General features: G+C 33.9%; 2 protein-coding genes across 2 annotated transcripts in view; one reads left to right on the top strand and one right to left on the bottom strand.

The window, feature by feature from the left end:
• Window positions 1-1814: 1814 nt before the first annotated feature.
• On the bottom strand, window positions 1815-16753 carry LOC111425054 (piggyBac transposable element-derived protein 4-like). The gene is made up of 3 exons (XM_023058808.2): window positions 16636-16753; window positions 16453-16587; window positions 1815-3696 (listed from the first exon to the last, which is right to left on the bottom strand). Exon 3 carries the CDS (start codon window positions 3606-3608, stop codon window positions 1920-1922), a length of 1689 nt encoding a protein of 562 aa, XP_022914576.2. The 5' UTR covers window positions 3609-3696; window positions 16453-16587; window positions 16636-16753; the 3' UTR covers window positions 1815-1919.
• Window positions 16754-17235: 482 nt separating this feature from the next.
• The window catches only part of LOC111425073 (glycogen synthase kinase 3 beta homolog shaggy), a 40452-nt gene continuing 32530 nt past the window's right edge, over window positions 17236-25157 (top strand). Inside the window, exon 1 of the mRNA XM_071199720.1 lies at window positions 17236-17323. Coding sequence (XP_071055821.1) covers window positions 17236-17323 — 88 coding nt within the window. The remainder of the gene's footprint in view (window positions 17324-25157) is intronic.

Raw genomic sequence — 25157 nt, 5'->3', positions numbered from 1 at the left:
ATTGTGCAGAATGGACTAAGATTGGAAAGAAGTTATAAGTGCAAGAAACATGCTGTACAGAGAACAAAAAACTGAGGAGAGACTAGTTAATTGTTGAAGGAGACTGAGCAGAAACTAAAAAGAGAGGAAAAAAGCTAGTAATAGAGAAAAAAAGTTGAACAAAACCTGGAATAATACACTTTGAACTCATAAATGGAAATAAATAGAGAAGAGTGAGACTTGAAAGAGACTGAACATATACTGGAGAGAAAGGAGAGACTATACTGAAAGGAGGAAAACTAGAAAAAAGCTCTAAAGGCAAGAAAAAAGCTCTAAAAGCAAGAAAAAGACTTAACATAAACTAAAAACACAATAATGAGGTTGTGCAGAATGGACTAAGATTGGAAAGAAGTTATAAGGCAAGAAACATGCTGTACAGAGATCAAAAAACTGAAGAGAGGCTAGTTAATTGCGAAAAGAGACTGAGCAGAGACTAAAAAGAGAACAAAAAAAGTAGTAATAGGGGAAAAAGTGGAACAAACCCTGGAATAAGACACCTTGAACTCATAAATGGAAATAAATAGAGAAGAGAGAGACTTGAAAGAGACTGAACATATACTGGAGAGAAAGGAGAGACTATACCAAAAGGACGAAGATTAGAAAAGGACTCCAAATTCAAGAAAGAGACTTAACATAAACTAATAACACAAGAATGAGGTTGTGCAGAATGGACTAAGATTGGAAAGAAGTTGTAAGTGCAAGAAATATGCTGTACAGAGAACAAAAAACTGAAGAGAGGTTAGATAATTGCAGCAGGAGACTGAGCAGAAACTAAAAAGAGAAGAAAAAAGCTAGTAATAGAGGAAAAAAAGTGGAACAAACCCTGGAATAATACACCTTGAACTCATAAATGGAAATAAATAGAGAAGAGAGACACTTGAAAGAGACTGAACATAGTCTAAAAAGAAAGGAGAAACTAAACCGAAGGGGGGAAGACTAGAATAAGACTAAAGGCAAGACAGAGACTGAACATAAAGTAATACTACAAGAATGAGGTTGTGCAGAATGGACTGAGATTGGAAAGAAGTTATAAGTGCAAGAAACATGCTATACAGAGAACAAAAAACTGAAGAAAGGCTAGTAATTGCGGAAAAATGTTAAGCAAAAGCTAGAAAAAGAAGAAAAAAGCTAGTAATAGGGGAAAAAAGTTGAACAAATGCTGCAATAATACACTTTAAACTCAAAAATGAAAATAGAGAAAAGAAAGACTAGAAAAAGACTGTAAAGACAAAGAAGAGACTAAATAATACACTTTAAACTCAAAAAGAAAATAGATAGAGATGAAAGATGCTTTAAAAAGACTGAATGTATGTTGGAAAGAAAAAAGAGACTGAATCGAAAGGAGGATAACTTTAAAAAAACTGTAAAAGCTGATAAGACAGCCTTTAACTTTAGCTAATTCTGGAAACAACCAACATCGTATGATTACAACACTTAGAGTATCTCAAACCATATCAAGGCGATGTTAAAAATTCTGCGTTGACAAGGTTGTAAAGATTTGGCCAGCTATGCAACATTCACTAAAAATTTGAGAGAAACATTTAGTTACTTCATACAAATTAAGTATAGTATGAAGAAATGAGAGGTTATTCGGAAAAGCTATTCATAACCATCAAACAATGTTGGCACAAAAAGAAGTCCTAGCATATAAAAAATGTTAACTTGAAGTGACAAGAAACGAAAGTTGAATTTCCATTCATAATTCGAAAGATATCAAATAACCTAGTTATTATTAAGTAATAATTAAAACACATATTATAGGATAATTAGAATTAATAAAATGTTTTGTTTTCATGATATTAATAAAAAATTATATTTATTTTATCTATTACAACGGCTTTCAGTTTAATAATTATGTAATAATACCATAATTCAAATAATTAATATTTTTTCAAGGTATGATACCGTTCAAAACAATCACCTTTATGTAATGGAACATTACAAAATTTGCAAACAAAACATGTTCTACTTCTTTTTTTTCGAACAGCACAAACTCTACATTGTCTTTGGGGTTTTACACTTTTACCACTAGTTACTATGTTTATAAGTTTATGTTTTCCGAAATTCGCGAGTCTTCCGGGATTGTCTAATTTGGGTGCTCTCCTCGTGGGTGCAGAACTAGGTATATTGCCATCTTGTTCCATACAATTAGTTTCACCATCTTCTATCCACGAAACTGCCACCTTGTGCAAGAAATTCTTGTACGTAATATTTTTTCCGTTTAAAACTGTGTACATTTTAAATGAATTAAAAAGCGCACAGTTTATAAAAAACATTACAACCCGTTTAGTCCATTTTTTTGTTTTTCTAAAAATGGAATAGTATGCTAGATATTGTTCCGCGCGATCTACTCCCTTCGTATATCTGTTAAAATCTACGATGGAATTGGGCTGTATTGGGGCATTTGATCTTTTAGTTTTGCTTGTGGATTCCGTCAATTGTGCAGAATGTATAGTAGATATCATATTTATATTTTTTTTGCCATTATTCCATACTTCTAACAAAATTTGACGATTCCTACGAAATTTGTGCTGACCTCTTGAAAGTCGTAATGTTTGTAGAGATGGAGGAAGACCTTTATTTTTTCGAATGGTTCCGCATACTCGCACTTTATTTCGCAGTAGGATTTTAGCCATTTTGACGCTGTTATGATAATTGTCTTGATAAATGTGGTGCCATATGCTTTTATATGGTTCAATAACCGTTAAATTTTCCGATTTTTTGCCATCGACAGCATATACGTGAAAATTGCATATGTATCCTGTGACAGCTTCACACAGCATTTTTACATGTATTCCGTGTTTTGCAATTTTTGCTGGATTAATGGATAACCGACCTCTCCACGGAATTATACATTGATCCAAAGATAATTGTTGATTGGGCTTATATACATCATTAAATTTTCGCTGTAAATAATCAATGACAGGCTGGATTTTAGCAAGCCTTGCATTGTGAGGAATATTGTTGTTATTGCAAAAATGCCAGCTCTGCATTATTTGCACAAATCTATTTCTGGTCATGATTTGCGAAAAGAATGGAGTTTCTATACTTGGATCTGTTGACCAATAGTCGTAAAACACGTCTTTTTTTACCTGACCCATTAGAAGTATTAATCCCAACATTTTTTTCATTTCCGTTACTGTTATATCTGTCCATTTTTTCACTCTTGATGGAATTTTATCTTTTTGTATGATCTGGTAATGATATCTGTTGGATTCCTTCACTAAGTGCTCGAAAAAGTCTATTCCAATAAATAAATTGACGATGTCCATCACATTTTCTGTAGAACTAGGCATTATTTTTATACCAGGGCTGCCTTCAAAAGGTTCCAAAATTATCGCTTCATCTTCTGTCGACCATATATTTTCAATGTTATTTGTACCGTCTTCGATGCTACTCATCTCGTCGTCTTCTGAATAACTACATCTTACTGGCAATACAGAACCCCACTTTTGAATTATTATATCGCTGTCATCACTTTCGTCATCACTATCACTTTCTGAATAACTGTCAGAATAATCTGATAAATCGTCTAAATAAAACTCTTCAATACCATTCTTTTCGCTCATCGTGAACGGTCGATTAATCGGTCGGTAAAGTGTTAACTTCTCTTTTTAATTAAGTTTTGTATCCCCATTTATGCTTATATATTTATTCCTGTAATAAAACTCATATTTCTATATTTATGTTACCAGCAATCTCCATTACGCCGGCACACCTGAAATTGACTAGGCAATTCGCACATTGCCCGAGCATTTTTGACCAAGTCTGAAATAACTTTAATTTCGGGGTTTGTCTGGTATGCAACTAGGCAATCTTAGGTGTGCCAAATGAGGCTCAGGCAAAGTCCGAAAAGTGTAAATTAACTATGGACTTTGCCTAAAGTAGGTCAGGCAAACTTGGGTTTCACGTGCTTTCCTTGTCAGTGATGCGCACGACGCACTCTTCAAGTAATAAGTATTAATTTCTAATTGAAAGCAAGCAACGCTACCAGGAAATTATTCAAGAAGTAGAAGCTGTAAAGAAAGTAAGTAAGAAATCGAGTAAGAAGACGAAGACAGCAGAGTATGTGGATCACATACTATCGGATGCTTTTTGTATTTTAAGACACAACTTACGAGAATTTGCTAATCGGGTAGTAGCCTGAGCTAGCAATAGTCCATGGCAAACCCAGACACTCGCAAAGTTAAGGGAGTATGGAGAGATCTAACCGGGACGTAGAAGATATGTTATTTCCGTGGATGGAAGACAATAAGACTAAGCATTGGAGCGAAGGTTTTCGTTTTTGTCAGCTTCAGAAAAACAATGCAGAATACGACAAACACCTTTTGAAGTGAGGTTCGGTAATTAATAACAGTTTCTATTTCATTAAAAGAAGAAACGCCCATATCGAAATACAGTCATTGCCTGATTCCATCAAAAATGTTCTTAGAACTGAAGAAGATCTTGAAGCAACTACTGTGGAGCAGAAGAATTCCACTTGTGGTCCTAATGCAGAAAGTCTTGGAGGATCAACTCCGTTTCTTGATGCAGAAAATACTAAAGGAACAACTCCTGTCCTAGATATTGCTATGATAAAATTGGAACCTGTTTGTTGCATATGCGAAAATAAACTTCAAGAGTCCACAAGTGTTTTCACGAATTCAACGAGTAGTTGGATTGACAATTTCTGGTGCAATAAGCACAACGCCAACTCTAGCAATGGAGGTTCTGCCTGGTCTATCACCTCTGCATTTGCATATAGAGAAAGTGGCTAAAACAACCATTTACAGATTTAAGCAATATACTCAAAACTGTTCCGACATGTCCTACTAATGGGCTGTGGAAGACATTATAAGCACTGACACAGTGTCTATCAGTGATTAATGCTCGATACCAGATATTACAGCCTGAGCGGCAGTCCTGAAAATAAAAATTCTCTGGTTCAGGCAGATATAGGCATGTTCACAGATGGATCAAAAACGGCGGAAGGGTTTTCGAATTAAGCAAGCTTACAGTCTGGGTACGTACTGTACTGTATGCTAGGCGGAGGAAGGAAGTATTTGCTATTGACATGGGTGCTAAAATCCTTCTGCAGAGAGGGGTGAAGAACATGACAGTACGAATTTTCTCAAACATTCAAGCCGCTGCAAGCCGTGAAAACGGTGTCGGCTCTGGGTAATGATTCTCTGATCTGAATCCCGGTCACTCTGGGATTGCTAGCAATGGAGCGGCAGATGAGCTAGCGCGAGAGGGCAACGCTAAAGCGTTTATGGGGCCGGAAGCCGGAACCAGTAGTTGCTGTATCATTTGCGATGGCCAAATATAGGATTGTACTTTAGACTGAAGAGAGACTTTGCCTATTGTGGACCAGTTCTCCTAGAATGAGACATGCTAAGGTGTTTATTAACATCGCCACTGTCAAACCCGGGAATATTTTAGGACTTGCTCTAAACTTCTAATGGGTGTCTTTACTGGGCACAGCCGATTAAAAGTATACCTCAACAACCAGAGTACCAGTTATACCAACAAGGATTACGGAGCATCAGTTTTATGTCTTCGGTGTGCAAAAAGAAAAACGATGACTTCAAATCAAGAGAAAGCTGTCGATGGATTGAAAGAGCAGACAGAGAAAATGAAGTTTATATCTAATAAGAATTTCCCCCGATTGAGGTTGGAACATCAGTAACTGCGTGTTGCAAGCCATCACAGGAGCAAAGAAGATGCGGCAAACTGAATTGGCGTAGTTTTGGGAGACAATGAATGATGGACTTTATATGATCTATTGATCGCAAACACTATGTGGAGTCAGAGGAGACAAGATAAATATACATTTGTGGCGGAAAAAGGAATGCTAAAAGTATTATTGATTACATCACATACACCCAGAATCTCCAAAACAGAGTCGAGGTGGTAAAGACTGAAGCAGAAGCAGAAATGAGAACCAACCTCAGACTAGTCATGGCAACTATTAATAATATAGAAGTCGAAAGAGAAGAGATGAAATCCATAAACTAAGGCAAGAGGAAGAAAGACTAAAATACCAAGAAAAAATAAACAGCGAATTTCAAAAACTAGAACAAACAGAGAATTTAACACTGGAAAAAAGGTGGAGAATTTTTAAAGAAATAATGCGAAATAAAGCTAAACTTAGGAAGAAGTAGGAGGAAAGAATACCAGAAGTTGGGATGAAGAGAGCGAAGACTCTAGCAGATATAAAGGAATTAGCCAGGAACAGGAGGGAGTGGAAGAAGTGGATGGAGGAATAAGAAAATCCGATTTATCCGACGCCATCAGGCATAAGGATCAGGAAAAGAAGAAGATTTTATTCCTCCAACTGAAAGCTTCGGTGACATCTACTACATTGACTTGGTTGGACTCCCACCTATATCTAATGGATACAAATACTGCCTAACATGAGGATAGACTTTTAGGTTGGTTCATAATAATTCCAGTGGATAAACACTCTTTTCTCTGGCGAATTTCGATGCGAGAATAGAAGAACAGAATAATGGTGAATAATTCCGGCCAGGAGATGACAAAATGGAAAAGATAATTGGAAAGAAGACAGTTTTATTAACACTTTGGGAAATTTCCATACTCATATTCCAAGAACTGGATTTTATACGAATTTTTAAAACTTAATCGGCGAAAATTGCAAAATTTGAAAAAATTGTCGATCATTTCAAAAATTTATTTCTCAAGAACTAAAAGCGATTTTTCAAAACGGCTTGTTGCATTAAAAAGAGGATACTTTAATTAATAATTGGTGATATTTCCACAAGGATCCTTCAAGAAATGAATTTTATAGCGAATTTTGAAAGTTATCGACGAAAATTGCAACATCGAACATTTTATCAAAAATTCAAATATTGTTTTCTCAAAAACTAAAAGCTATTTTTCAAAACGGGTTGGTTCATTGGAAAGAAGACACTTTTATTAACACTTTGGGAAATTTTCATACTCATTTTCCAAGAACTGGATTTTATACGAATTTTTAAAACTTAATCGGCGAAAATTGCAAAATTCGAAAAAATTGTAGATCATTTCAAAAATTTATTTCTCAAGAACTAAAAGCGATTTTTCAAAACGGCTTGTTCCATTAAAAAGAGGATACTTTAATTAATAATTGGTGATATTTCCACAAGGATCCTTCAAGAAATGAATTTTATAGCGAATTTTGAAAGTTATCGACGAAAATTGCAACATCGAACATTTTATCAAAACTTCAAATATTGTTTTCTCAAAAACTAAAAGCTATTTTTCAAAACGGGTTGGTTCATTGGAAAGAAGACGCTTTTATTAACACTTTGGGAAATTTTCATACTCATATTCCAAGAACTGGATTTTATACGAATTTTTAAAACTTAATCGGCGAAAATTGCAAAATTCGAAAAAATTGTAGATCATTTCAGAAATTTATTTCTCAAGAACTAAAAGCGATTTTTCAAAACGGCTTGTTGCATTAAAAAGAGGATACTTTAATTAATAATTGGTAACATTTCCACAAGTATCCTTCAAGAAATAAATTTTATAGCGAATTTTGAAAGTTATCGACGAAAATTGCAACATCGAAAATTTTATCAAAACTTCAAATATTGTTTTCTCAAAAACTAAAAGTTATTTTTGAAAACAGGTTGGTTCATTGGAAAGAAGACACTTTTATTAACATTTTGGGAAATTTTCATACTCATATTCTAAGAACTGGATTTTATACGAATTTTTAAAACTTAATCGGCGAAAATTGCAAAATTCGAAAAAATTGTCGATCATTTCAAAAATTTATTTCTCAAGAACTAAAAGCGATTTTTCAAAACGGCTTGTTGCATTAAAAAGAGGATACTTTAATTAATAATTGGTGATATTTCCACAACGATCCTTCAAGAAATGAATTTTATAGCGAATTTTGAAAGTTATCGACGAAAATTGCAACATCGAAAATTTTATCAAAACTTCAAATATTGTTTTCTCAAAAACTAAAAGCTATTTTTCAAAATGGGTTGGTTCATTAGAAAGAAGGCATTTTTGTTAACACTTTGGGAAATTTTCATACTCATATTCCAAGAAGTGGATTTTATACGAATTTTTAAAACTTAATCGGCGAAAATTGCAAAATTTGAAAAAATTGTCGATCATTTCAAAAATTTATTTCTCACGAACTGAAAGTGATTTTTCAAAACGGCTTGTTGCATTAAAAAGAGGATACTTTAATTAATAATTGGTGATATTTCCACAAGGATCCTTCAAGAAATGAATTTTATAGCGAATTTTGAAAGTTATCGACGAAAATTGCAACATCGAAAATTTTATCAAAACTTCAAATATTGTTTTCTCAAAAACAAAAAGCTATTTTTCAAAATGGGTTGGTTCATTAGAAAGAAGACATTTTTGTTAACACTTTGGGAAATTTTCATACTCATATTCCAAGAAGTGGATTTTATACGAATTTTTAAAACTTAATCGGCGAAAATTGCAAAATTCGAAAAAATTGTCGATCATTTCAAAAATTTATTTCTCAAGAACTAAAAGCGATTTTTCAAAACGGCTTGTTGCATTAAAAAGAGGATACTTTAATTAATAATTGGTGATATTTCCACAACGATCCTTCAAGAAATGAATTTTATAGCGAATTTTGAAAGTTATCGACGAAAATTGCAACATCGAAAATTTTATCAAAACTTCAAATATTGTTTTCTCAAAAACTAAAAGTTATTTTTGAAAACAGGTTGGTTCATTGGAAAGAAGACACTTTTATTAACACTTTGGGAAATTTTCATATTCATTTTCCAAGAACTGGATTTTATACGAATTTTTAAAACTTAATCGGCGAAAATTGCAAAATTCGAAAAAATTGTCGATCATTTCAAAAATTTATTTCTCAAGAACTAAAAGCGATTTTTCAAAACGGCTTGTTGCATTAAAAAGAGGATACTTTAATTAATAATTGGTGATATTTCCACAACGATCCTTCAAGAAATGAATTTTATAGCGAATTTTGAAAGTTATCGACGAAAATTGCAACATCGAAAATTTTATCAAAACTTCAAATATTGTTTTCTCAAAAACTAAAAGTTATTTTTGAAAACAGGTTGGTTCATTGGAAAGAAGACACTTTTATTAACACTTTGGGAAATTTTCATATTCATTTTCCAAGAACTGGATTTTATACGAATTTTTAAAACTTAATCGGCGAAAATTGCAAAATTCGAAAAAATTGTCGATCATTTCAAAAATTTATTTCTCAAGAACTAAAAGCGATTTTTCAAAACGGCTTGTTGCATTAAAAAGAGGGTACTTTAATTAATAATTGGTGATATTTCCACAAGGATCCTTCAAGAAATGAATTTTATAGCGAATTTTGAAAGTTATCGACGAAAATTGCAACATCGAAAATTTTATCAAAACTTCAAATATTGTTTTCTCAAAAACTAAAAGTTATTTTTGAAAACAGGTTGGTTCATTGGAAAGAAGACACTTTTATTAACATTTTGGGAAATTTTCATACTCATTTTCCAAGAACTGGATTTTATACGAATTTTTAAAACTTAATCGGCGAAAATTGCAAAATTCGAAAAAATTGTCGATCATTTCAAAAATTTATTTCTCAAGAACTAAAAGCGATTTTTCAAAACGGCTTGTTCCATTAAAAAGAGGATACTTTAATTAATAATTGGTGATATTTCCACAAGGATCCTTCAAGAAATGAATTTTATAGCGAATTTTGAAAGTTATCGACGAAAATTGCAACATCGAACATTTTATCAAAACTTCAAATATTGTTTTCTCAAAAACTAAAAGCTATTTTTCAAAACGGGTTGGTTCATTGGAAAGAAGACGCTTTTATTAACACTTTGGGAAATTTTCATACTCATATTCCAAGAACTGGATTTTATACGAATTTTTAAAACTTAATCGGCGAAAATTGCAAAATTCGAAAAAATTGTAGATCATTTCAGAAATTTATTTCTCAAGAACTAAAAGCGATTTTTCAAAACGGCTTGTTGCATTAAAAAGAGGATACTTTAATTAATAATTGGTAACATTTCCACAAGTATCCTTCAAGAAATAAATTTTATAGCGAATTTTGAAAGTTATCGACGAAAATTGCAACATCGAAAATTTTATCAAAACTTCAAATATTGTTTTCTCAAAAACTAAAAGTTATTTTTGAAAACAGGTTGGTTCATTGGAAAGAAGACACTTTTATTAACATTTTGGGAAATTTTCATACTCATATTCTAAGAACTGGATTTTATACGAATTTTTAAAACTTAATCGGCGAAAATTGCAAAATTCGAAAAAATTGTCGATCATTTCAAAAATTTATTTCTCAAGAACTAAAAGCGATTTTTCAAAACGGCTTGTTGCATTAAAAAGAGGATACTTTAATTAATAATTGGTGATATTTCCACAACGATCCTTCAAGAAATGAATTTTATAGCGAATTTTGAAAGTTATCGACGAAAATTGCAACATCGAAAATTTTATCAAAACTTCAAATATTGTTTTCTCAAAAACTAAAAGCTATTTTTCAAAATGGGTTGGTTCATTAGAAAGAAGGCATTTTTGTTAACACTTTGGGAAATTTTCATACTCATATTCCAAGAAGTGGATTTTATACGAATTTTTAAAACTTAATCGGCGAAAATTGCAAAATTTGAAAAAATTGTCGATCATTTCAAAAATTTATTTCTCACGAACTGAAAGTGATTTTTCAAAACGGCTTGTTGCATTAAAAAGAGGATACTTTAATTAATAATTGGTGATATTTCCACAAGGATCCTTCAAGAAATGAATTTTATAGCGAATTTTGAAAGTTATCGACGAAAATTGCAACATCGAAAATTTTATCAAAACTTCAAATATTGTTTTCTCAAAAACAAAAAGCTATTTTTCAAAATGGGTTGGTTCATTAGAAAGAAGACATTTTTGTTAACACTTTGGGAAATTTTCATACTCATATTCCAAGAAGTGGATTTTATACGAATTTTTAAAACTTAATCGGCGAAAATTGCAAAATTCGAAAAAATTGTCGATCATTTCAAAAATTTATTTCTCAAGAACTAAAAGCGATTTTTCAAAACGGCTTGTTCCATTAAAAAGAGGATACTTTAATTAATAATTGGTGCTATTTCCACAAGGATCCTTCAAGAAATGAATTTTATAGCGAATTTTGAAAGTTATCGACGAAAATTGCAACATCGAACATTTTATCAAAACTTCAAATATTGTTTTCTCAAAAACTAAAAGTTATTTTTCAAAACGGGTTGATTCATTGGAAAGAAGACACTTTTATTAACACTTTGGGAAATTTTCATACTCATATTCCAAGAACTGGATTTTATACGAATTTTTAAAACTTAATCGGCAAAAATTGCAAAATTCGAAAAAATTGTCGATCATTTCAAAAATTTATTTCTCACGAACTGAAAGTGATTTTTCAAAACGGCTTGTTGCATTAAAAAGAGGATACTTTAATAAATAATTGGTGATATTTCCACAAGGATCCTTCAAGAAATGAATTTTATAGCGAATTTTGAAAGTTATCGACAAAAATTGCAACATCGAACATTTTACCAAAACTTAAAATATTGTTTTCTCAAAAACTAAAAGCTATTTTTCAAAACGGGTTGGTTCATTGGAAAGAAGACACTTTTATTAACATTTTGGGAAATTTTCATACTCATTTTCCAAGAACTGGATTTTATACGAATTTTTAAAACTTAATCGGCGAAAATTGCAAAATTTGAAAAAATTGTCGATCATTTCAAAAATTTATTTCTCAAGAACTAAAAGCGATTTTTCAAAACGGCTTATTGCATTAAAAAGAGGATACTTTAATTAATAATTGGTGATATTTCCACAAGGATCCTTCAAGAAATGAATTTTATAGCGAATTTTGAAAGTTATCGACGAAAATTGCAACATCGAACATTTTATCAAAACTTCAAATATTGTTTTCTCAAAAACTAAAAGCTATTTTTCAAAACGGGTTGGTTCATTGGAAAGAAGACACTTTTATTAACATTTTGGGAAATTTTCATACTCATTTTCCAAGAACTGGATTTTATACGAATTTTTAAAACTTAAACGGCGAAAATTGCAAAATTTGAAAAAATTGTCGATCATTTCAAAAATTTATTTCTCACGAACTGAAAGTGATTTTTCAAAACGGCTTGTTGCATTAAAAAGAGGATACTTTAATTAATAATTGGTGATATTTCCACAACGATCCTTCAAGAAATGAATTTTATAGCGAATTTTGAAAGTTATCGACGAAAATTGCAACATCGAAAATTTTATCGAAACTTCAAATATTGTTTTCTCAAAAACTAAAAGCTATTTTTCAAAACGGGTTGGTTCATTGGAAAGAAGACAGTTTTATTAACACTTTGGGAAATTTTCATACTCATATTCCAAGAAGTGGATTTTATACGAATTTTTAAAACCTAATCGGCGAAAATTGCAACATTCGAAAAAATTGTAGGTCATTTCAAAAATTTATTTCTCAAGAACTAAAAGCGATTTTTCAAAACGGCTTGTTGCATTAAAAAGAGGGTACTTTAATTAATAATTGGTGATATTTCCACAAGGATCCTTCAAGAAATAAATTTTATAGCGAATTTTGAAAGTTATCGACGAAAATTGCAACATCGAACATTTTATCAAAACTTCAAATATTGTTTTCTCAAAAACTAAAAGTTATTTTTCAAAACGGGTTGATTCATTGGAAAGAAGACACTTTTATTAACACTTTGGGAAATTTTCATACTCATATTCCAAGAACTGGATTTTATACGAATTTTTAAAACTTAATCGGCAAAAATTGCAAAATTCGAAAAAATTGTCGATCATTTCAAAAATTTATTTCTCACGAACTGAAAGTGATTTTTCAAAACGGCTTGTTGCATTAAAAAGAGGATACTTTAATAAATAATTGGTGATATTTCCACAAGGATCCTTCAAGAAATGAATTTTATAGCGAATTTTGAAAGTTATCGACAAAAATTGCAACATCGAACATTTTACCAAAACTTAAAATATTGTTTTCTCAAAAACTAAAAGCTATTTTTCAAAACGGGTTGGTTCATTGGAAAGAAGACACTTTTATTAACATTTTGGGAAATTTTCATACTCATTTTCCAAGAACTGGATTTTATACGAATTTTTAAAACTTAATCGGCGAAAATTGCAAAATTTGAAAAAATTGTCGATCATTTCAAAAATTTATTTCTCAAGAACTAAAAGCGATTTTTCAAAACGGCTTATTGCATTAAAAAGAGGATACTTTAATTAATAATTGGTGATATTTCCACAAGGATCCTTCAAGAAATGAATTTTATAGCGAATTTTGAAAGTTATCGACGAAAATTGCAACATCGAACATTTTATCAAAACTTCAAATATTGTTTTCTCAAAAACTAAAAGCTATTTTTCAAAACGGGTTGGTTCATTGGAAAGAAGACACTTTTATTAACATTTTGGGAAATTTTCATACTCATTTTCCAAGAACTGGATTTTATACGAATTTTTAAAACTTAAACGGCGAAAATTGCAAAATTTGAAAAAATTGTCGATCATTTCAAAAATTTATTTCTCACGAACTGAAAGTGATTTTTCAAAACGGCTTGTTGCATTAAAAAGAGGATACTTTAATTAATAATTGGTGATATTTCCACAACGATCCTTCAAGAAATGAATTTTATAGCGAATTTTGAAAGTTATCGACGAAAATTGCAACATCGAAAATTTTATCGAAACTTCAAATATTGTTTTCTCAAAAACTAAAAGCTATTTTTCAAAACGGGTTGGTTCATTGGAAAGAAGACAGTTTTATTAACACTTTGGGAAATTTTCATACTCATATTCCAAGAAGTGGATTTTATACGAATTTTTAAAACCTAATCGGCGAAAATTGCAAAATTCGAAAAAATTGTAGGTCATTTCAAAAATTTATTTCTCAAGAACTAAAAGCGATTTTTCAAAACGGCTTGTTGCATTAAAAAGAGGGTACTTTAATTAATAATTGGTGATATTTCCACAAGGATCCTTCAAGAAATAAATTTTATAGCGAATTTTGAAAGTTATCGACGAAAATTGCAACATCGAACATTTTATCAAAACTTCAAATATTGTTTTCTCAAAAACTAAAAGTTATTTTTGAAAACAGGTTGGTTCATTGGAAAGAAGACACTTTTATTAACACTTTGGGAAATTTTCATACTCATATTCCAAGAACTGGAAGAAGAAGAAAAACAAATTTTATTCTGTACCCACTACATAAAAAAAAATAAGAATAACAATAAAAATATCTATATGTGTATAAAACAAAAATAAAAAAGTTAAGGGGTGAGAATAGGGCTACCGACCAAGGTCTTTCTGCCCGTGATTTTTGTAGTCGGCGGCTTGCTTCAGTCTTCTCTGACGGCCAGGAGTTTTTGGAAGAGAAGAGGTGGGTTGTTGCGAGGGTGGAGTAATGGAGTCGATATAAGCGTGTGTTGCAAGGCGTTGGTAGGAAAATTTAGAATGGATTTATCGGACAAAGATTGAAGACGGGTATGGATAGGGGGTATATCGGTAAGTTGGTATAGCAGATTATTGCTAGGGTTAAAGAGGGGATTACGGGGGTTCCTAATTCGGGTGATGGATCTCAGTGCAGATCTTTCCGCTACTTCCAGGTGGTACTTCGTTCTTCTTGGTGCGTTGCTTAGCAGTATTGATCCATATTCTATGATGGGCCTGCATATGGTCTTGTAGATGTGCGAGGCACATGAGGTAGAGATTCCGCGACCGCTGAACGAGAGAGATTTAAAGTGTTTGGCGCGTGTCTTTACTTTCATCTTCACCTTGATTGCATGAGTGGAAAACTTAAGCGTTCTGTCAAGTATTATGCCCAGATACTTACAGGTTGATGAGACGGAGATTGCCGTTGATTGGATTGTAATTGTGGGAGAGGGAGCGCGGGGTGAGAGGAATGGGACAAAAAATTGTGTTTTTGTGGGATTGAGTAGGATGCGCCATTTTCGGTACCAATTTTCCGTTTCGTTTATGAGCGTCTGCAGCTTACGGACCGAGGAAGTGATATCCCTACTGTGCGAGACCAATGCTGTGTCGTCGGCATAAAGTAGTGCGTATGCAGTGAGGTTAAAGGCGTCTGGGTTGTCGTTGTAAAGATCGTGGCAGAAAAGATTGTATAGAGAGGGAGAGATAGGCGAACCCTGAGGAAGGCCTTGCTGAGCGGAGAAGCTGTGGGAGAAATGATTTTTCAACTTCACGATGGAGGAGCGATTCGACAGGAATTGGTTTATCAGGGTTAGAAGATAGTATGGCGTTTTTAGCTTATCCAGTTTAAATAGCAATCCTTTGTGCCACACGGAGTCAAAGGCCTTTCGGACGTCCAGAAAAACTGCTGCAGATTTCAGTTTTATAAAACGTGCCGCCTGGAAGTTGGAAACCAGAATAGTTAGTGGCTGGGATGTTGATTTGCCGGATTGGAAGCCAAATTGGTAAGGCGGAATTTTCTTTGATACCGCAGCCAGGAGCTTGTTCTTCAAGTGCGTCTCGAAGAGTTTTCCAATTACGGGGAGCAGTGAGATGGGGCGATAGTTGGCTGGATCAGATAGAGAAGAATCCTTCTTGGGAATACAAGTTATAATAGACGTCTTCCAATCGCGCGGGAAATGCTGAGTCGTAAGGCCAAGAACTGGCCAAGAACTAAATCCAAGAACTGGATTTTATACGAATTTTTAAAACTTAATCGGCGAAAATTGCAAAATTCGAAAAAATTGTCGATCATTTCAAAAATTTATTTCTCAAGAACTAAAAGCGATTTTTCAAAACGGCTTGTTCCATTAAAAAGAGGATACTTTAATTAATAATTGGTGCTATTTCCACAAGGATCCTTCAAGAAATGAATTTTATAGCGAATTTTGAAAGTTATCGACGAAAATTGCAACATCGAAAATTTTATCAAAACTTCAAATATTGTTTTCTCAAAAACTAAAAGCGATTTTTCAAAACGGCTTTTTGCATTAAAAAGAGAATACTTTAATTAATAATCGAATGTGATAACAGCGACAGTTCTGTTAGTAATGAATGTGATGATGAATTACAAATAAAGAGAAGAAAACTAGGCGAAACTGCAACAAGAGATTTTATGAGGTTGATATAAATAAAGTTGTATTCAATGAAAAAGGTCCTGTTGGGGTTGAACTTGATTATTATCTGCAGTGTCCAACATCTAGAAGAGATACTAATTCCTGTGAATGATTTCTAATTCCAGGTCTACTGTTAGTTCTAGTGTTAGTCTAGATTTATTTGTTATTCAGCGCCAGATTGTTGTATATTTTTATTGAATTATAACGGATATTGCGATAACAAAAAGACAGGAAGACCTAGGATGAAAGAATAGCAGAAGTTACAATTGGAACTCACATTGCTTTTAGTTCTTGCACCTAGCAATACTCCACAGGTAATTTAAGCATGAATCTTTAGTCATCTTATTGTTATTCGTCTGATTTTGCTATTTTAATATAAATTTCTTATCCACATTTAAAAATTTCATCAAATCTGAAATAAAAATGTTAATTTAGACGATAAAAATGATTGAAAACTTACCAATAAATCATAATAAAAAATTGAGGTTATTTTATAAGAAAAATTACAGATATCTGTAAAACCAAGTTTAAAAGTAATGTATAACAAGTATAGATGTCGTTAGATGATGTGATTGAAGTTCTTTGTTCGTAAAGGTCGTCGTGTCGGTATTGACGTTACCGGCTGCGAGGTGATTAGTTACCGGATCGGCCGAGTGGGTCAATGTCTGCGCTCGTGAAAATTAATGGTGGTGAGGTGAAACCCGTGGCGTGTCGAAAATGGTTTAACGCGAGTTGTGCCGTTCCGGGAACGCAGTGCGGGCCGTTCGATTAAGTGTCAGGTGGAGTCCGGTGCGCCCCCCGGACCGTTTTATGCGGCCATCCCGAACTCTCGACGAGCACCAAGAAACTTTTGTAAAGAGGCCACACACAAGCGAATACGATCGACGCTCTCATACTTTTGACGGGAGTAAAAGGAAGATCTCGTCGAGCAATGTAACAGGAATAGAAATAATAAGTGCGAGGACTATCGTTTTTTATTATCATTCTTTTATTCCGTTTCTATACTGAAAAAAGAATAGATTCGTGTCGTGCGTTGTAGCAGATTTATTATAAATAGACGATGAGTGGCGGACGCCCGAGGACGACGTCCTTCGCCGAGGGCAACAAACAGGCTCTTAATCCTCCCCTGGGAGGTGTGAAAATTAGCAGTAAGTTTCGACGATCATACCGTGCCGAGTAGGCTATGGCTTCAATTCAAACATGGCTGCTCAGATCGCACTTGGATCCAACCGGAGAGAATAGTATATAAAAGTCGATCGAGCGCCACTCAGTAGCCATTTATTACAACTAACGCAAACTCTGAATGATCCTCGTTCAAAAGACTCTCTCAAATCGTACAAAAAAAACTCTACTCTCTCTTCTCTACTTTAGATCGTAACTGTGTGAAATCCGATGACCGTAATCGATCGTGTTGGGGCCCCCACCAGTAAAACTACCTAGTTGACCACGTTCAGATTTTAAACGATACTGACCGACTTGAAAATGTCGGACACTTGTTCCCTAACACAATCACCCTTCTGTCAAAATCGAAAATGCACCTGCCCCATTTCAATTACATAGATTAACCCTTTGTCAAATTCAGTTTTGAATTGAAACTAAATTTCTAATCGAATCCAACTCAAATGTCAAGAAGATTCAAGTTTAACGCCTACCCAATTGTAGTAATTCACCAAGAGGAACCGCCTTTCTTTTACTAGGTCATAAAGTTTCTCAATCTTATTTTAATACATTTACGATTATTATTTCGTATTTTATTGTGATCATTGTATGTAAATTAAGCTTTATTTTAATTTATCTGTCAAAATATCTTGTTGACAGGAACTGTCAAAATGACGTTTATACAGAACCATAAAAATTTGTTATTACAAAATAAATTTCGGTTACACTAATTGTATAAATGCATAAAAAGCATCAATAATAACAGAAAAAACGTTTTTAAACAGTCATAGTCGATATCTTTACATTTTGAAGCAATATTTTTGGCTATTACTTAAATTTTACGGGAAAGTGAAGTTAGCCACAGAACACGATGGTGTTGAGCGATTACTTTAATCAAAATCGTACTTCATAATGAGCAGTTTTAATTCTTTCGGTTATGAATCCAAATTTGTTCTGTAAGGTATTTATAAAAATTAATGTTTAAACATCCCACTGAAGGAGTCAGAACAACTAATTTATTACAATCCAAGTTTCCTCACCCCATCTAGCGGTAACCACACATATTAAGTCTTATTTTTATTTCCTCCTAAAATTAACAAATTTTAGATACATATAAAAGTAAAATACAAAATACGTTTTTGAACATGCAAACGTTTTATTTAAAGTGTAAATTATTTGTTTAAAGCGATTTTAATTTTTTTCTCCCCAAATAACTCAGTGAAATTTCACATAACCTAACTTTTTTATCTGTCATCTAATTTCTAAAGGTTAAAAAACATTTATCAGGAAGTAAGATTAATCAAAATGTTATCAGAAATGTTTAAAACAGATAATAAACTACTCTTACAACTGGTGTTTCAATGAAAAACATTTTGAAATATCGATTACAAAATAATCGAATGCGTACCAAAGTTTAATGTAATCCGATTCTCTTTGTCTTTGCTTTTCTCTTCGAAATTAAACATATCATATATCGTTAAATCGGCTTAAGTCTTTAGACTAAAGTGAAAGTAGCAGTGTGATTCATTCGATTATGTAATAACAAGTTTTCTTTGTTGGTTTTTAACATAAATAGCGTTGTCTTTTTCTAAAGCGTAAAGTTATTATGAATGAATTCGATTAAAATTTGTTAAACGTTTATAATTTGAAACTTTTTGATGTAAAAAAGTTTAACTTTTGGGTTGTTTCATTTATGTCTTAACTTTAGAGCTTTGCCGGGTAAAGTTTTCGTCGAGGGAGGGATTGGTAATGAATTATTATCGACTCTGGAAAGGGATTTAAATCGATTTTCGTACTTTCTTCATGTTATTAATTAACTAATATAAAAAAATATCAGTTTTATCGTTAATTCAACTAATTGGAGAAATTTAAACGATTTTAATCGTTCTTAGATATATTTTAAAATTGTTTTGATAACAATATAACAACTTTTTCTGCTACCTTTAACTAGAGATTTATGTTTGTTAAGCATTATATAAAATCAACAAAGAACATTCGGATTTAGCCACACGTCTCTCAAGACGGCTAAATCCGAATGATTCTAGTTGTAGGTCTTGTGTTAGTTTTAGTGATAGTGCTAGTGCAAAACTAGAACTAGCACTAGACCTAGAACTAGAAACATTCGGGTTTAGCCGCACGTCTCTCAAGACGGCTAAACCCGAATGATTCTAGTTGTAGGTCTTGTATTAGTTCTAGTGATAGTGCTAGTGCAAAACTAGAACTAACACTAGACCTAGAACTAGAATCACTCGGGTTTAGCCGTCTTATGAGACGTGCGGCTAATCCCGAATGATTCTAGTTCTAGGTCTAATGTTAGTTCCAATGCTATTATTAATTCTAGAGTCAGTTGTTATTCACTGTTATGTTGTGTATTTTTATTGAACTAAAACTAGAACTAACACTAGACCTAGAACTAGAATCATTCGGGTTTAGCCGTCTTATGAGACGTGCGGCTAAACCCGAATGATTCTAGTTCTAGGTCTAGTGTTAGTTCTAGTTTTGTATTAGCACTATCACTAGAACTAACACAAGACCTAGAACTAGAATCATTCGGGTTTAGCCGTCTTGAGAGACGTGCGGCTAAACCCGAATGTTTCTAGTTCTAGGTCTAGTGTTAATTCTAGTTTTGCACTGGCACTATCACTAGAACTAATACAAGACCTACAACTAGAATCGGATTTCGGATTTAGTCGTCTTGAGAGGCGTGCGGCTAAACCCGAAACTTTCTAGTTCCAGGTCTAGTGTTAGTTCTAGTTTTACTTGTGATTCAGTGTTAGGTTGTTATATATTTGTATTTAACTAACACTAGACCGAGAACTAGAAACATTCGGCTTTAGCCGCACGTCTCTTAAGACGGCTAAACCCGAATGATTCTAGTTGTAGGTCTTGTGTTAGTGCTAGTGCAATACTAGAACTAACAATAGACCGAGAACTAGAAACATTCGTCTTTAGCCGCACGTCTCTCAAGACGGCTAAACTCGAATGATTCTAGTTTTAGCTTTTGTGTTAGTTCTAGTGATAGTGCTAGTGCAAAACTAGAACTAGCACTAGATCTAGAACTAGAAACATTCGGGTTTAGCCGCACGTCTCTCAAGACGGCTAAACCCGAATGATTCTAGTTCTAGACCTTGAACTACAAAGTTTCAGGTTTAGCCATGTGTCTAAAGACTTTATCTTGAACCATCATCTAGCAAAGCTACAACCTATATCTTCACTTAATAGAAACTTTGAAAATTCTGATGGTTGTTGTGGATCCATCTACCTTCCAATACATCTAATATACCAACTGTACCGTGAAACAAGATAAATAAGGAGTAAATTCCGACTTAAAAACCTCATCATAACTAATCTCTAACCAGCAGATTTAAAAGTAATGGAATAAAAAAGAAAGTATTTCACGATTATATGTTATCTTGCGTTTAGGAATTTTTTACAAAGAAACCAACAATCAAGAAATTTGGAGGAAACTCACGTTACGATAAAAATGAATTCTCAATAAGCAATCACGTTGGTGAACTTTGCTCAAGGAATTCAGATACATCCTCTATATAACTACCTTAATGTATTTGATTACCTACTCAGCACTAGAGGACATTGATTACCTCAAATCGATTCTAAAAATTGTCATATTTAGAAATGATAAAACCATAAATTTGTAATAAATTTATTTAACTCGAAAACATCACGTTTATTTTACCACGTTTAAGATTTCATGGTAATTGCAACTGTTAAAAGATACATAGTTTATTTAACCCGCTATAAATCTATAAATCATCAAAAATTAAAATCTTGAACGAATAATATTTTGATTAAATCTTGTTTTGTATTGATTACTTCTTTAGCTTTTAGTTCTTTATGGATAATTTTCATTTGGGATATCCGCAAAAAAAACTTGACTGGGCAACAGAACGCCACATTTAGCACCCCACAGCGCAAGCTATTTTCGGCTCGTGTAAATTCCAACGTCGAAGCCCTCGCTTTCATTTGCCTCTACGGTTAAATCGATATGCTTCGACACAACGACAAGAGGACCCCCTCTGCTATGTGTGTATGTTTTAGGGTTTTGAGTCAATTACGATTTACCAACTCAATTATGATTTTGTTGAATGTTATTGCCCACAACATTTTATTGAGTCATTTCAAATTTTTCTATGTTTAATTTTGGTTTTGTACAGCATGAAAATAGAGAAAGGTGTTTCCGTGACATCTGCGTGCCGACGACGAAACGAAATAATACTTCATCGTTTTTATAACCAACCCACGTTGGCAACCGTTTGAAGTTCACGAAATATAGATCGTTGACGTCATCGACCACGACGCTGTTTACGAAGGTTTTGCGTCGAGACGTGACGTTACCGTTTTTTGGGAACAACAGACGATCCTCCTTCTGGACACACAATAAAAATTCATATTTATCTTCACGGTCAATGATCCAATAATTTCTTTTCTTTTCGAATACTACGTAGTAAAAAACGTACTATTTTATTTAATAATTTAAAAAATTTGAATGTACTAGCACAAATAATAGACATAGTAGACGACATTTTGTCCCACTTAAAATGTTCTTAACATCTAGTTAACATAAGATATCACTATGTTGCATATTTTTGTTGAACTAACACTAGACTTATCGTTAGAACTAGAATGCTTCGGGTTTAGCTGTGCGTTTTCAAATGCAAGAGTGTTGAAAAAAACGGTATCCGGAGCATAATACAGAAAAACTTTTACTACAAAAGTTGTAGCAAATTGTACCTTTAACGCAATGGTTTGCAACATTTTTGCTCCCATATGCATCAATGTGGGGAATTTTTCAAAAATGGTAAAATTAGAAGAGTGTTGAAAAAAAAAACGGTATCCGGAGCATAATACAGAAAAGCTTTTACTACAAAAGCTGTAGCAAATTATACCCTTAACGCAATGGTCTGTAACATTTTTGCTCCTAGATGCATCAATGTGGAGAACTTTTCAAAAATGTTAAAATGCATTCCCAGGAAAGGCTGAAGATCTTAGAACTTCTGATGTCTGATATTGTATTCTGATTACGTACTAGGTCACATACGGAGTCACATATATAGAATTAATATTGAATTTTGTAAACTGCGATCCACCACAAATATGTCAATAACTCAAGATGAAATTTTTTTCAAGTTGACTAAAATGATGTGGAAATGTTCTGCAAGTTGCTCTTCTCTAAATTACTTTTTGTTCTTCATTTGATTCAAGACAACTTAATATTCTGAAAGATATTCCATCTAAGATACGTATTATGCCCTGTGATGGGCGCTGGGTAAATACCCGGCGGGTAGATATTTCTAAAATGGGTATTTATCCAAACAGTGGGTATAAAAGTGATACCAGTGAAAATATGTCAGATTCAAAAAAATAAAATTAAGAGGAAGATGATGAAATGGACGTTGAAGACGTGGTATTGTCAACAATCAACAAAGACGTATTATCATCATACGAATCTGTTGTAATTTAGATTAGATCAAGTTATTATGATTATTATCATCAAGCAGCCCTCTGCGTCCCTTATTGGACATAGACCTCCCCTATTCCATTCGATTCTATTCTGTGCTGTATGAATCCAATTGTTGGTCATTTCTTTGACGTCTACTTCGTCTGTTCTCTCGCGGTCTACACTCATACAACCGTTTTGTCCACTGTTCATTCTTCATTCGCGCGACGTAACCCACCGTTCATAGGTCTTTATTTCGTATGTAGTCCCTCAGAGTTACATCCAGGATCGATCTCTCCATCTATCGTTGCGTTACTTGGATCCTCCTGGCAGTGGCTACCGTTAATGTTAAAGTTTTGGAGCCGTATGTCATAACCGGAAACACGCATTGATTGAAAACCTTTTCTCTTGAAGATGTCTCTAAGTTTCTCCTAGGCTGCCCATACGAGTGTGATCTGATTATCTTTCGATACACGAACCTCATAGCCAAGATATACATAGCTGTCAACCGTCTCAATCTCATTATCCCCAATATTGATGTTAGAGTTGGGAACAAGATTTGTCATAAATTTTGATTTCTCCTCGTTGATATTTAGTCCGACTCTTTCATACACCTCTTTTAAGTAGTTCATCATTAGTTTAATCTCTCCAAGCCGTAGCGCCAATTAGGCATTTGCCTAATAATTTTGCATTAGGAATGTTTCTGCCTTTTTGGGTCCAATCCAGTGTTTAAATGCACTCTCCAGGACTGTGATGAACAATTTGTGTTCAACTACTTCTACTCTCTTCAGTACTTTCATGCAATTTTACAGTCATTGTAACATTCTTGTAGATGTTATAAATAAGTTTGGTATATCGATAATCGACTAGGCATTCTTGAAGTGCTTGCAAAACAGATGCGTTTTCTTAGACTTGGTGGAACTCTTAAATAGCATGCAAAGTAGATGAAAATGCTTGCTCAAAAACTTTGTCGATATAATATTGCCACAGAATGGCAATGAAGAGATCTCCAAATGACATTTGCTGTATCTATCTATCACAAGTTTTTTCCTAGTTTGCAACATGGTTCATAATTGATGTTGCTCCGGCATATATTTAAAATAGTTAACTGCCAACCTCCTAAATAAAGAGTATTTCTGGGAGAAGATGGAAAAGCAATGATTTAGAGGTTACAATCGTTTATACAAACATCTCAATTGCAAAATGATTCGCCAGACTTAATATATCAACATGAAATCGTCAATTTTGGAGATTCTAGCTAGTTCTAGTTTTACACTACCACTATTATTAAGAGTTTTATTGTTGACAATGACCTGTTTACAATTTTTACATCATTGTACATCATTATCTACACAAAACCTCTACTTTTCCACGCCACCACCATCCATTTGTCTCATCCATCGCTTTCCCTCTCCCAAGATCTGCCCTCGGTCCATCTCCTCTTCCCTCAACTCACTGCACCCATTCAACATATGTTCCAACGTTTCCCATTCCTCCCTGCACAGCCTACACCATCTCTCCTCATCGGCCATCCAGTATTTGTTGGCTCTCTCCTCGTTTCCACAACGGAATCTAGCCACCAACTTTTTCCCTTCCTCATCTCTTTTCAATAACAAGTATCTAGGCAGCCCCTCCGTAATTATGTCCCTGTATCTTTCGTTATACCTTCCCTCTTTTATTTGTGTCCTTCTTTCCTGTCTCTGCACATCTCGGTCCCTGTCTCTCAACTCCCTCCACATCTCCCTACCCACCCTTCTTCTACTATTTATCTCCGTTACCGAGTAGCCCGCTCGTCTATAATAGTTGTCTCTGTGTCCTTTCCCATATCTGACCTTTCCCTCTCTAATTTCCCTTCAACACTCCCCCAAGATCCCGCAGCTTGGCCTCCCTTCTATTCTTTCTTCATATTTCACTGCCCTCCTGCCCGCCTCCACCCTGACCTTATCCACCTTTACCTCTTCCCTCACTATATACCCCGGTGTTTCTCTCGCCACCCCAAGCGCCCATCTCCAATATCTAGCCTGCACGTCCTCCAGCGGTCCCTGCTCCCTCCATCCCCATACCTCTGCCCCATACATCATCACACTGCTAACCAGACCTTCAAACATAATCTTCCTCGCTGCCACATTCCTTCCAAAGATTCTCTTCCCCCAACCCCATACTTGTCCCATCACCTTATTCGCCTTTTTTGCCATAGCTATCACATGCGACCCCTCCCTGTTATCCTCCATAAACACATACCCCAGGTAAGTATACTCCCTAACCTCCTCGATCTCCTTTCCCTCCCATCTCCAGTTTTCTGTTCTTTTTCTCCCACCCTTACAAAACTTCATCATCCTTGTCTTCCCTACATTCACTTCCAGCCC

The sequence above is a fragment of the Onthophagus taurus genome, chromosome 11 (genome assembly GCF_036711975.1).
Source record: "Onthophagus taurus isolate NC chromosome 11, IU_Otau_3.0, whole genome shotgun sequence".
In the NCBI taxonomy this organism is placed as follows: Eukaryota; Metazoa; Arthropoda; class Insecta; order Coleoptera; family Scarabaeidae; genus Onthophagus; species Onthophagus taurus.
Note: the sequence above shows the minus strand (reverse complement) of the source record. Positions and strands in the feature narration are given on the sequence as shown.

Coding starts and splice junctions, on each gene's coding strand:
- LOC111425054 (XM_023058808.2), bottom strand. CDS start 3,608: ATGAGCGAAAAGAATGGTATTGAAGAGTTTTATTTAGACGATTTATCA.